At 45.9% G+C, this 13061-nt stretch overlaps 1 protein-coding gene across 1 annotated transcript in view; it reads right to left on the bottom strand.

Moving 5' to 3' along the window:
* Positions 1-11488, bottom strand: part of Bphl (biphenyl hydrolase like) — a 32353-nt gene extending 20865 nt beyond the window's left edge. Inside the window, exons 1-4 of the mRNA XM_036186877.1 lie at positions 11331-11488; positions 6472-6575; positions 4542-4708; positions 1047-1200 (exon numbers count right to left, since the gene is read on the bottom strand). Coding sequence (XP_036042770.1) covers positions 1047-1200; positions 4542-4708; positions 6472-6575; positions 11331-11437 — 532 coding nt within the window. The 5' untranslated portion in view covers positions 11438-11488. The remainder of the gene's footprint in view (positions 1-1046; positions 1201-4541; positions 4709-6471; positions 6576-11330) is intronic.
* Positions 11489-13061: the final 1573 nt, after the last annotated feature.

The following is a 13061-nucleotide window of genomic DNA, read 5'->3' as shown; positions in this document are numbered from 1 at the left end:
GTGCTCCCCCTTAATCCCTGGGGTACCTCTCTTTCCTTCTGAGAGCTTGACTCCCAGTTCAGAAAGCTTGCTTGAGGCTAAACCATGCCAGGGCTGAGTGCCTAGTAACTGCAACCCTTCCAGATGCTCTGGCTATGGGTGCAGGCCAGACAGCAGTGCTGGGAGATGAAAATGAGGGAGAGTTAGGATCAGATGCCCCGGTTTGGTCTCTAGTTCATGAACTAACTTCTCATTGGTGTTTCAGCTTTACAAAAGCAAGTGGCAAGCCAGAGCTGAACCCCAGGTCACCGGCGCCTCTCTTGGGACCCTAAAAACCGCAAGGAGAGGCCTAAATGAGACTTCAGACCAGAAAACTGCACAGATTATTGTAACAAAAATGCAGGTTAATTGTTCAGCCCAGTGCTTCCTTTACTACTCATTACATTCATGTATTCATTCATTCAGGTGTTTGTTTGTTTGTTTGTTTGTTTGTTTTTTCTGATACAAGGTTTCTCTGTGTAGCTTTGGAGCCTGTCCTTGAACTCCCTCTATAGACCAGGCTGGCCTCAAACCCTGAGATCCGCCTGCCTTTGTCTCTTGAGTGCTGAGATTAAAGGCATGAACCACGATCGCCTGGCCTCATTCACGATTTTTATTTTGAGACAAGGCCCTGCTACATTGCCCATGCTAGCTTCAAACTCAGAGTTCTCCAGCCTTAACCTCCCAAGCAGCTGGCTTTCACATTACTTTAAAGGAGGTTGAGTAACACTTCACAGGGCCCCCTCCTTCCTTCAAGCTCTCTACCCATGGTGGTAGTGAATGTAAACACTGCTTTTCCAGAGCCTTGGCCTGAGTCATCCAAGTTTCACTTCTGGAAATAGAAAGCTATCCATTTCTAGGTTGCTTAAATTATATGGCTTTCCTGAAAATTCATTCTTCTTTTGACCTTAGAGCTGAGAATTGTAAGTGGATGAGATATGACTTGTCAGCCGACACATATCAAAACAGGAGATGAGGAGGGAGCAAGGAGGACCGTCACGACAAGGTCTATGACTGGCAGAACTTACCCTGGTAAATCCTGATGTCTTCCTCAGTGACATAGGCATTCGCTCCCCAGATCACCATCTTGCGGATGTAAGCTGGGTACTTCGCAGCAGCAATGAGTGCGGTTATGCCCCCATCACTCCAGCCCAGCAGGGAGACCTGCTTGAACTGCAGCACCTGTGGGCAACACAGCAGAAGGCTGGCATAGTTAGTGTTCACCTGTGGCCAGCACAGCAAGACACACGACACAGTCACCACTCCACTCTCTTTAAAGAACCTGGGTGGTGGCGATCTGAATTCTACAAGTCTGCTGCTTGGAGACCTGGTGTCAGTTAGCTTTGCTACAATGTAATTGTCATAAAAACAAACAAACAAACAAAAAACAAACAAACAAACAAAAAACGTGAGTATACAGTATTATTTTGACCTCTGCAGGAAGCATATCTTCTGTGTGGGTGCATACACCTGAGCAAGGCTCAGAGACAATTCTGTAGATTGGAGAGGAGCGCAAGATAAAATGCAGCAGGGTATCTGGTGAAGCCACAGCTGCAACTGTGGGAGGAGCTGGCTAGGGATGAGAGGGAGCATGGAGTCATGGCAAAGCTACATCCATCCTTGGGTGAAGCCATCAGGCCCCTGAGAATGTGCTCAGCAGAGAAAGCCGACAAGGCCCATGGAAGAGGTTTCTACAAGCAAAACAGAGTATCTGAAAAGATTAAAGGTGAGGAACCAACATGTTAGTCAGGATAATTGCCAGTGGGATCTCATGTGTGTGCACATACTCTGGATAATCATTAACATGCAGAATGAGGATACATTCTCTATAGCCTAGTACACTACCTCCTGGATTCATTTACCAGGAGACAGAACCAGGACACACACAACACTACTCATAATCACAAAAGTGACTAATGTCCCTGAGCAACTTCTAGCAAAAAGTAGCTTAAAATTAAGTTAATCATTTACCACTGGATGATGCATGGAATAAGACAGTGCATGCATCCAGTGAAATACAGCAGCTCTCTTGTACCTGCTGGGGTTACATTCCAAGACCCTACCTCACCATGCTGAGCACATTCTCAGAGGCCTGATGGCTTCACCCAAGGATGGATGCCTTGAAACATAGATGGTACCAAAAGCTACACATGTACGTGCAGTATAGAGTGGATGTGCTGGAGAGACGATGTCTTACAGTGTGGGCAGGATGGAGACAGGATGGTTGGGCACCACCACACTTCACTGTACCACTCAGAATGACATGGGATTTAAAACTCATGACAGGGTGCTACAGATAACATTGATGAACTTGCATTTCAGAAAGACAGAGGAAGTATTTTGGAAGTTTTTCTCATGAGGAAATGATTTGGGGACTGGGGGAGATAGTTCTGCTGGCAAAGTGTTTACAGTGCAAGCGTAAGGATCAGAGTTCTCTCCCTGGACCCCCAAAAGCCAGACACACTGGTGCATGCTGAAATCCCAGCTCTGAGGTGGAGACAGGAGAATCCTAATCTACTTGGTGACCTTCAGGCCAATGAATGATCTTGTTTCAGAAAACAAGGTAGAAAGCAACTGAGCAACAACAGTTGATGTGGCGGACATGTTTAACCTGATTTGAGCATTATGCAGTATAGACATGCACTGGAACCTTATTTAACCCCCTAGTATGTACATTTTTTTATGTTTTAATGTATGAGCTAAAAATAAACCTAATTTAAATTATAAAACATTACAAATTATGAACTATTTCTGGAATTTTCCACTTAATATTTCTGGGCCACAATATTTCTTGACCACGGGTAACTGAAACCACAGAGAATGAGACTGTGGAGAGGGGACAGTGGCAGCAAATGTACATTCATCGGGAAGGAAGCAGCATCTCCTTGACACATCGTCAAAAGCAGCAAACTGAAAAACTGTAAGGTATAGTATGAGGGCATAGTATCACACACCTGTAATCCCAGCATTCAGGAGGTAGAGGCTCCCCTGCTACACAGTGAGTTTGGGGCTAGATCAGGGATACACAGCAAGATCCTGCCTCAAACAGATCAAAATAACCAAATAAAATATGGTGTTTGCTTAAAAGCAGACTCCTCACTTGGACCTACAAGGTAATTGGATAAAAGCTGGACTTCTCCATCATCATTTTGTATCTTCTTTAACTTTGGGTTGGATTTCTGCTCAACTCTGAATGAAGGCATGCTAAGCATTCAAGGAGCATCTGTCTAATGGCTGGTGGTACATAACTAACATAAGCAGTCTTAACCCCTGTACTGGGTAGTTTGACGTCAACTTGATACAAAGCCAGAGTCATTAGAGAGAAGGGAGCTTCAACTAAGAAAATGCCTCCATAAGATCAGGCTGTAGGCAAACCTATAGAGCATTTTCTTAATTAGTGATTGATGGGGGAGGGCCCAGCCCATTGTGGGTGGGATGAACCCTGGATTGGTGGTAAGAAAGCAGGGTAAGCAAGCCATGAGGAGCAAGCCAGTCAGCAGCACCCTTCCATGGCCTCTGTGTCAGCTCCTGCCTCCAGCTTCCTCCCCTGCTTGAGCTTCTGTCCTGACTTCTTTTGATGATGAACTATGGTGTGGAAGCATAAGCTGAATAAACCCTTTCCTTCCCACATTGCTTTGGTCATGGTGTTTCATCACAGCAATGGTGACCCTAACTAAAACAACCCTCTTCAAGGCTGAAGGCATTATAAGAGCAGTGGTGACATCTTACTGTTGCCTTTTATAGTGTCTTGTTCCAGACCCACATTGTTCTAAACCTGAAGTCAGCTTGGATTCCAGGAAAGGCAGAGCCTTACAGACAGAACATCCCATGAGATGATACCCATGCACGGTCATGACTTCTTCAGGCCACCTTGCAGACGCAAGACTGAAATGACCCCGGACCACACCTTGACCAAGACCATTTAGTTATGCAGACTTCTTGCCTTCTCTCTAGTTCTTGCTCTCCATAAACCTAAAGCTCATGTCAGTACCTAGAAGATGGGCTGAAAGACTTTCCACCTCCTCCAAAGGGCAGTTTTGTTCAAAATGCATTCCTGCCCCTTCCCCACCACCTCTTGCTGCTTTCTTCGGGATGAGTGCCTATGCCTGGTACACCGGAAGTTGTGGAGTTGGGCCTCTGTCTTCAGACTCCAGTTACAGCAACATAAAACTGTATTTTGCTGTGTGTAGTGTTGTAGTCCTGAAATCCTAGCATGCCAGAGTCTCAAGCAGAAGGATCTCATGGCCTCCTGAGACTATACAATAAAAAATGAAGTAGCACAAAGCAAAACTAAAACCGTACCCTGATGTATGCCATGAGACTAGCCAGAAAGGCAGAGCCTAGGTGTCTTGGTAGTACCTCCTTAGACAGCTGGTCTCTGTTTCTACTCAGCCCTTTAGATCTTCCTTACATAAGACTTACTTTAGGTATTACCTTTGTAGAAAGAAGGAACAGCAGGGATTATTACAAACGAAGGTGGGTCCAGTCACCCTCCCCCACTCCAGCACTTCTCTGGGTCTCACCTTCATTAAGTCAACAGCATCCTTTGCATCCCTTTCAAAAAAGTCCCGTGGGAAGTCTCGATCTGGGGGCCTGGACTGTCCATATCCTCGAGGGTCCCAGGCCACCACTGTGAAGCGCTTCTTATTTAGGCTCTGAAGCTGTGGTGCAAAGTCCGTGCTTCCACTTCCTGAAAACAGCCACGGGGTTACGTTCTGAAAGTTCTCAGTTTAGCCAACACACCAGAGCGAAACCGAAGCAGTACCAATCGGTTCTTGTTTCTCAGTTAGCCAGGGAAGTTAAGTTGTCTTGCAAGGCCTGCCTTGCACCCAGAGGCGCATTTCCATTCTTGACGGCGTTAGGCCCTGCCTCTGGTCTCCCCCTAGAGGTGATTTTGAGGAAGCGAGGCTCAGGACCAGTATTTTGTGGCACTTTTGACAGCCTTTCTGTTAGTTCTCTCCTAGGCACCCATTGAAAGAATTAACTAAACTATATGGAAATGAACTTTCATTTGATAGTTTCTGGGCCTCCCCTCTCTCTTTTCTCTAAAGAAAGATAACTTAGAAATGATGGAGAGCCCAGTGGCATCCAGATAGAAGTCTCATATTCCAGATATTTTATCTGCCATTAAGCTAATAAGAATGACTCTTTAGACTTTATTTTTTAGTTACAACCAAAAACAGAGAAAAGTAAACTAAAACACTGAAATGTTTGTGTTTAAGAAATCAAATTATATTTTATCAAACCAGTACAAAGGAATCTATGCCAAGAGCCTGTGGGGCCCTGACCGGCAAGTCCCCGCTCACCGACCAGCCACTTGAAGTGTGGTATGCCCATATCCACTATGTGTGTGGAAGATCACTTGGTAGGAGCTCCATCCAGTGGCAGGTGTGTTTACTGTGCAGTTTTGTTTTGTTTTTTTTTTTCCTAAGTACCCAAGTACTCAGGCCACAAATAGACAGGAAACACACAGCTGAGCTCAAAAGCAGATGGGTGGATTTTCAGCCCTTGTCTACGGCTCTCTCACAGGAGCTTCTTGTATGTCCCTGACATAGAAGGAACTATCCTGAAGGAAGGGCAGGGATTAGGGCAGGACCAGAGGAGGGCAGACTAAAATAATAGTTTCATGAATGAGGAAACATATGCATTCGAAGACTAGGGCCAAGAGTACTAAAATCTTCAACAAATGTTTTGAGAATATACATAATTATCAGTACATGATAATCTTAGTGACCCATGGGTACTGGGGGACAAGGTAGGAGAGAGAATCCCACTGTTCCATTTTAAAGCTTTAGATTCATGCTAATATTTTACAGAAATGAAAAATTATACTAGGGTGGGTGTTTTGTATGATTAATGACTGCAGTGTTGAAACAGTAATAAAATGTAATGTGGTAAATTGTCTTTGCTGGTGGTTTAACTGTACATCAGCTATTGGAGTAGATATCTCCTTGAACACAGAAGCTTAAGAAAAGGGCACTAAGTATCTGTCCATGACTCTCATGTATCAGCGAAGGCCTGGCAAAGAGGACCAAAAGTAGCTGAAAATTTTAGCATGTGACCTTGAGGAGAAAGAAGCAAGTCACAATAAGTATAGACTGAGATTACACAAATACCTAACCCCTGGATATGAGGTAAACTAATGGGTATAGCTGGTCATAAGCTTATTATCTTCACCATCTACTCTTTCTTTGGAACCCTATTTCTTTGACCTCTGCAACACTCCCAAATAGTAGGAAACCATTTTTACAGTGTGTTTCAATATGGGAGGAATAAAAAATTAAAGCAGTAGAAAGTTATTTACTTTTCCAAATCACTCAATTGGAGTGAGGCAAGTATTCCTTTAAAGTTTGTATCAAGCACTAACATAAACAATGGATGTGTGGCGTAAACATCATGATGTATCATGGGGAATCTACAGCCTGCAGAAACAATCCATTACAATCCACGTACCCAACATCCCAGGAAGCAGGAGAACTGCATGATCCCCTTCTCCTGTTCGCTGGTAATGCAGATGAACACCATTCACAGCCACCTTGGCAGAAGTCACTGCAGTGCTGGAAGAGGAAGAAGTCCCAAGAGGGAGACTTATCTGTCATGTCAAACTGTCATATTTAATATGCCGAAGCATCAGTTCTCGTGTATGAGTTAGCACTGGTACCCCACTCTGGGCATGCTGGACTGCTTTGATCTGTGCCTCAGTTTTCCAATTATAACAGAGTGCAAATCTGAACAGTGTCTTCTTCTTCTGACCCACTACAGCACCCAGGGGCTTGCCTTCTGCCCTGGTTAGATGTGTGTGTGTGTGTGTGTGTGTGTGTGTGTGTGTGTGTGTGTATGTATGTATGTATGTATGTGTTAGCTTGACACAAGCCAGAAGGAACTTCGATTGAGAAAGTGCCTCCATTAGCTTGGCCCAGAGGCAAGTCTATGGGGGCATTTTTTAATATTCATGACTGATGTGGGAGGGCCCAGACCACTGTGGGTGGTGTCGCTCTTGGGCAGGTGGTCCTGGGTTGTATGTACTAGAAAGCAGGCTGAGCAAGTCAGTAAGCAGCATTCATCCATGTCCTCTGCTTTAGTTCTTGGCCTTACGGTCTTCCTAGCCACTTCCTTGAGAGAGGGCAGCCACACGCGGGATGTGAGGGGCATGCCAGGACAGATGTTAAGAGGAATCTCTCTTCTTGTAGATTGTCAGTAAACTTAAGTCAACCACTGACTTCCTTTTTCTTCTGCATACCCCACCCCATCTCTGACCTTGGTCAAAATGATTACCAAAATGTGACACTTTTGACAAAAACAAGGGTTTTGTTCCTTGTGTTGGTTTTAGCTGATTCATTAAGTTCAAGTAATAAAGAGTGCAAGCTGGACATGGTAGCCCAGGTGAAATCCCAGCACTTGGGAGGTATAGGGGGCAGAATTGTCATCACAAGTTCAAAGTCAGCCTGGGATTGGGATAGATAGGGAAAACCTGTCTTAAACAATAGCAACTGCCAGGCTGTGGTGGTGCACACCTTTAATCCCAGCACTCGGGAGGCAGAGGCAGGTGGATCTTTGGAGTTCGAGGACAGCCTGGGCTACCAAGCAAGATCCAGGAAAGGCGCAAAGCTACACAGAGAAACCCTGTCTCGAAACCCCCCCACCCAAAAAAAAATTAGCAACTAAATTAATAAAGAATGTGGGTGTTGAATATTGGTACATCTAACATTAGCATATGATTTCTTAAAACTAGATGGCAAAATTGGGAAATAAGTAAGATCATCTACACAAACACCAGAGGAGCAATGATAAAGCCATTAAACAACAGCCAACGACATCAATTTGTTTTTGTTAACATCTGATCCCTCCAAAGAATTGAGTTTTATTGCTAGGATGACTTTAAGCATCTTAGATTCAAGAGAGATGCAAATAAACCCACTCCACTAACAAAGACTCACTTCATTCAGCACTAAGAACATTTGCATGCTCCCAGCCCAGCAGAGAGAAAACAAAGACCCACCGCTCAGGGAGGCAGGATTATGCCGGAAGCACCTGGGCCAGATAACATTTCCTTCCTGTGCATCGTGTTTTATTAAATAAAGCCACCCCCGAAGAGTAGTTACTGGGCTCATGTTAGCTGTAAAGCACCGAAATGGCGTCCCCTTTTACTGCTCTCTGGGCACGAGAGCTCTCTCAGGGGCTCCCTTCCCTGCAGTCCCAAGAACATGCTTGTCAAAGCCGTTTTGCTCTCTGCAGGTATTTTGTACAATGGAAAACCTTTCCGTTTTCCTCAGTGCGCAGAGACAGTGGCTTTCGGGACTGCTGTGGCTGCCAGAGCCCTGGGCATCGGTCTCTCCCTGGAGCACTGGTTCACAAAAGCGTCTTTCCTTCAGTCTCTTCAGTGAGAACAAAACAAACCTAACTTCTTCCTGCACCTGGCTGGAGCTAAGTTTTGGTTTTCCATTCCAGACTTCTTTCTAAATTATCACCGACTAAACAAGAGTTTAGGGACATCAGGTGGCTAGAGTTCATCTTACTAGAAACTCTGTGGCAGGGAAGGATTTGCAAAGTCTTGGAAGTAAGTGGCTTTGGTGGAGAGAACAAGAGATGTCATGTCAGGTTGGGTAGAGGTATCTGAGAAGAGAGAAAGGCGTCTTTTGTGAAGAAATGCCAAAGAAGGGTAAAAATGTAACTAAGAACATTGCAGGACAGCATTGATGCGTCTGAGGCCATATGGCATGCTCCTAAGCCTGTGTTCAGCCAGGCAGAGTGAGAGGACAGGGGGACAAGGGTAGGGGCTGGATGGTGTGGGATTCTGCAGTAAGTGGCGCTGGGCAGGTATAGCTCAGTGCTTTCTGTGTGCATGTGTGGAACCTCTCAAGTGAAGGTGGGGGTGGTGGAGAGCCTGGGTTGTAGGTGCAGTTCAGCAAGTTCAGCCTACCAATGCCAGCATATCTTTTCTCCTGTTACTTCAGCAGGGCTCAAATTTTGAATTCAAGCCACTGCCAGCCTTTTACACCTGTGAGCCCAGCCTGCCCTCCACCACCATCTGAGTGGGAAGGAGGCGACTGCACTTAGTCCAACAGACCAGCAAGACTGAGTTAATGTCTTAGAGAACAAAAGGCCTAACAGTCCCTCCAAGTGTACCTTCCCAGCTCATGTGTCCTTAGCTCCGACCTGTGGTTTTTCTACATGGTACCAGAGGGGGAAAGTAGGTAAACCAAATTTAGTACTTCCGACCATGTGTCTGCACTCCTGTTAGTACTTGACCTGTCTTTCCTTTCTGAGGTACATGATGCACTTACCCTAACATTACCACAGAAGGGCTGGAAGTTGGTGGGAAAGCTAACTTGCTGATCACAGGATTAGCTAATCCAGCCCAGGATGAACTTCCAAGCATCCAACCCAGAATCTTGGCTTCTGCACTGTGCTTCAAGATGAAAGTGGGGATTGCTTAATAAGATCCAGGCTCACTTTGAAAAGCCTTACTGCTTGTACGCTGCTTCTTACCAAATAACCGTGAGTAACAGTATCAGCTACTGCCAGGGCCCTGTTACATGAAGTTTGATGACTTCTTTTATATACTATGCTATTATTTATATGCTCACTATTTATATCATTAATTGCACTTGTTAATTGTTTATATTTATTCTCTTCCAGGCCTTTCACAGTCATTGTTTCAAATACAAGTGCTGCAAGCCCAGAAGCCCAAAAAGGCTGAGTAACTTGTCTACAGTCACACAGCTAGAAGAGACGATACCACATTAAACTATTTGAACTCATAAGGCCATGATTTCTCTTTAACCTCATGGCAGAACTGACTTTCCAACAGGGCAAAGTGCTAGGGTGGCATTCAGTCTGACTGCCAAGTAGGGGGTGGAGGCAGGCATGAGAGGAAGGATTGGACCTAATTCTCTGGCAGGGCCTCCTTAGGGTAAACTCAGAGAATACTGTTTTCAGTCAGACTGTCAGATTCTGTAAATTATTACTATCAAACTGACATCCAGCTCCCCACAGAGAATACTTTTGACAGTTCATAGAGATCATGATGTAAGACAAGGGTCAAAGTTCCAAGCAGTGGACAGACAAGCAACTCCGTACCACACAACCCAGCTAGTTGTAGAGCTGCCCCTGGGTGTGAAGATGTTTGCACAGGATGACTTCGAGTTGCAGGCATGGAGCTGCAGCCTGGCTTCAGGATTAACACAGCCCACGCCGTGTCAGTATGGAACAGTGTTTTGAAAATGGCAGGACAAGACCCAGGGAAACCTTTACAGAGATCTTTCAGGAAGAATGGTTTACGGGGCAGCTAAGTGAATAGGACTCTCGACAGCCATCAAGTCACCAATGAGTACGGCATTCACACAGCCCTGGTAGCCTCATCTCAACCCCTTCCTGCAATCGAGGAACTGGAAAAAATGCCTACTGTTCACTGGCAATTTATACAACCATAGCTACTGATGTGTTTTTCCACCTGTATATGTATATTTAAAAAGCGCTAAAGTCACATACTCTTAAAACGAGGGAAGAAACTGGAATTAGATACAAAACCGAAGAACTACACAATCATGTTATGAACGTTTAAAAATCTGGTTCGATTTGCCCTTCTTTCTGCTTCCAAATTATGTGCTCAAATGATCGGTTTCCACATTAGCTCTAGCAAAGTTCTAAATGCCAGTCATAATGTCAATAGCCCACCAACAGTAAACCGCACACGCGCAGTGGCCATGTCTGCATGTGTATATGGTGGGATACGCACAGCTTCAGACGGCTCTATCCACATTTTCTGCTCTTGAGACTGAGCACCCATTTTCAAGACAGCAGTTCTCCACGAATGTTGTTATTGTTTTATTAAAGGGCGGGAGTGGAGCGTGGTGGAGAATGGAAGGGAAGATGCAGCTTCCTGGGCATCACCACACACCTACATGGAGAACCTCCGGCAGGGGGACGTGGATCTTTGAATTTACACAGGTTCCTGCACACTGACCTTCGAGATTAGCAAGCAAATGGACTCAGGAAACTTGGGCCCTGCGACTGAAGCAGGTTAGGCGGATTTCTGAGGAGGCAGAATAGTTACTGTCCCCAGCAACTGGCTAACAGACATTGGATTTGGGATCCGTGACAACCAGCAAAAGTCCCTCCCGGCCCCTTCCATCTGCACTGAGGAGGCTGGACCACAGCCCAGCCCCTAAAACCGAACCCTAGCCACTTAGCCACCGAAGTGCTCGCTCACTAGCTTGGCGGGATCTGGACCCAGGTCTGAGAGGGCGCTAGGCACCTGCTCCTCCCCTGCCAGCGGCCGGCGCCCCAAGCTGCTCCGAGCAATCTATTACCGGAAGGCGGCTGCTGGCTCCGCCAGGAGCACCGGGATCCTGGACTTCAGGGGCGAGAGGAGCAGCCGCAGCCGCAGGGCCGCAGGGTGGACCGCTGCAGTCGCCATAGTTTCAGGTCGCACCTCCTCGCGAAATGCGCGTGCGCCCAGCTGGATGCCAAAGTGCCAAACTCGAAGCCACGCCCCCTGCCGCCCACGCCCTTTGTCAGGCCTGCTCAGAAAGAAAGCATTGTTCTCTCTTACACCTAGGTCTCCCAGGGTGGATAGTCCTATTTTGGCACCGCTCCTTGCTTTCAATTGCGGTGGTTTCCAAAGCTTTGGGGAGGAGAGGCCACCTGCTGGGCAGCTAGGCAGAGCCTCTGAGAGAAAAGACCACCATTGTTTCCTGCTTTTGTTAAGAAAGGGCCTTAGGTAGCTCAAGCTGGCCTAGAACTATGTAGCTGATGTTGACTTGGAGCTCCTGATCCTCTGGCCTCATGCTGGGATTTCTGGCCGGAATCACCACACCTGGCCACATTACACTTTCCACGTACCTATCTCTTTTTGAGTCCCTTGCTGCTAAGCAGAATGATATCAGCAAGCTTTTAGGTGTAGGAGAGTATTCTTTCAAGATGTGTTACATTTGTTTGTGCTGTGGAACATTTGTTTATTGATGCAAAGATGTGCTGCATTCTTTTATGTTGCATTTGTTTACCTCTGTAAAGCTGTGTTACTGTGCCTGTCTAAAACACCTGATGGTCTGATACAGAACTGAACGGCCAATTGCGAGGCAGGAGAAAGGATAGGCGGGGCTGGCAGGCAGAGGGAATAGAGAGAAGATGAAATCTGGGAGGAAAAGAGGACAGATCAAGAAGCAAAAGGAGGAGAATGCAAGGGGCCAGCCACCCACCCAGCCACCCAGCCACCCAGCCACCCAGCCACACAGCCACACAGCCACACAGCCACACAGCCACACAGCCAGCCATGGAATAAGAGTGAAAGTAAGATTATAGAAGTAAGGGAAAGGTAAAAGCCCAGAGGCAAAAGGTAGACGGGATAATTTTAGCTGGCAAGAAACGAGCCAAGTTAAGGGCAGGCATTTATAAGTAATAGTAGGTCTCTGTGTGTGATTTACTGGGGAGCTGGGTGGCGGGCCTCCCCAAAGAGCAAAAACAGTAATACCTGTGTCAACATTTATTACATAAGTCTCAGGACTTCTCCATTCACACATTGTACTGTGTTAGCTTTCTGCACCACGTTGACAAACATCTGAAAACAATCTAAAATGAGGACAGGTTCATGGCTTCAGAGTTTGCAGTCCCAAGTCATCTGGACCCATTGCTTTGGGCCTGAGCAGCACATGGTGGTAACACAGGCTGAGAAAGGAATTGAGGAGGGGGAATGGCTCAAAGGAAGAAATTGTTCAAAGGCATGATCCCAATGACCTGTTTCTTATAGTCAGGCTCCACCTCCTACCATCAAACTATGAATTCATCAATTAATTACTCCGTTGATTGTATCAGAGCCCTCACGATCCAATTACCCACCAGTGACTGGTTCCACTAATTGGGGAAAAGAGCTTTCAACACTTCATACACAAACCAAAAGTACTGTCATTTTTATGCCAGGCACCTTAAAAAAGGCTTTACTTTAATTTTAATTTGTATATACTCTTTGCATTCCCATTCCCTAAATTATAGGTAAGAAAACTGTCATCAGGTGTAGTGGAATATTATTTTAAGATGTGTTACAT

The sequence above is a fragment of the Onychomys torridus genome, chromosome 5 (assembly GCF_903995425.1).
Source record: "Onychomys torridus chromosome 5, mOncTor1.1, whole genome shotgun sequence".
In the NCBI taxonomy this organism is placed as follows: domain Eukaryota; kingdom Metazoa; phylum Chordata; class Mammalia; order Rodentia; family Cricetidae; genus Onychomys; species Onychomys torridus.
Note: the sequence above shows the minus strand (reverse complement) of the source record. Positions and strands in the feature narration are given on the sequence as shown.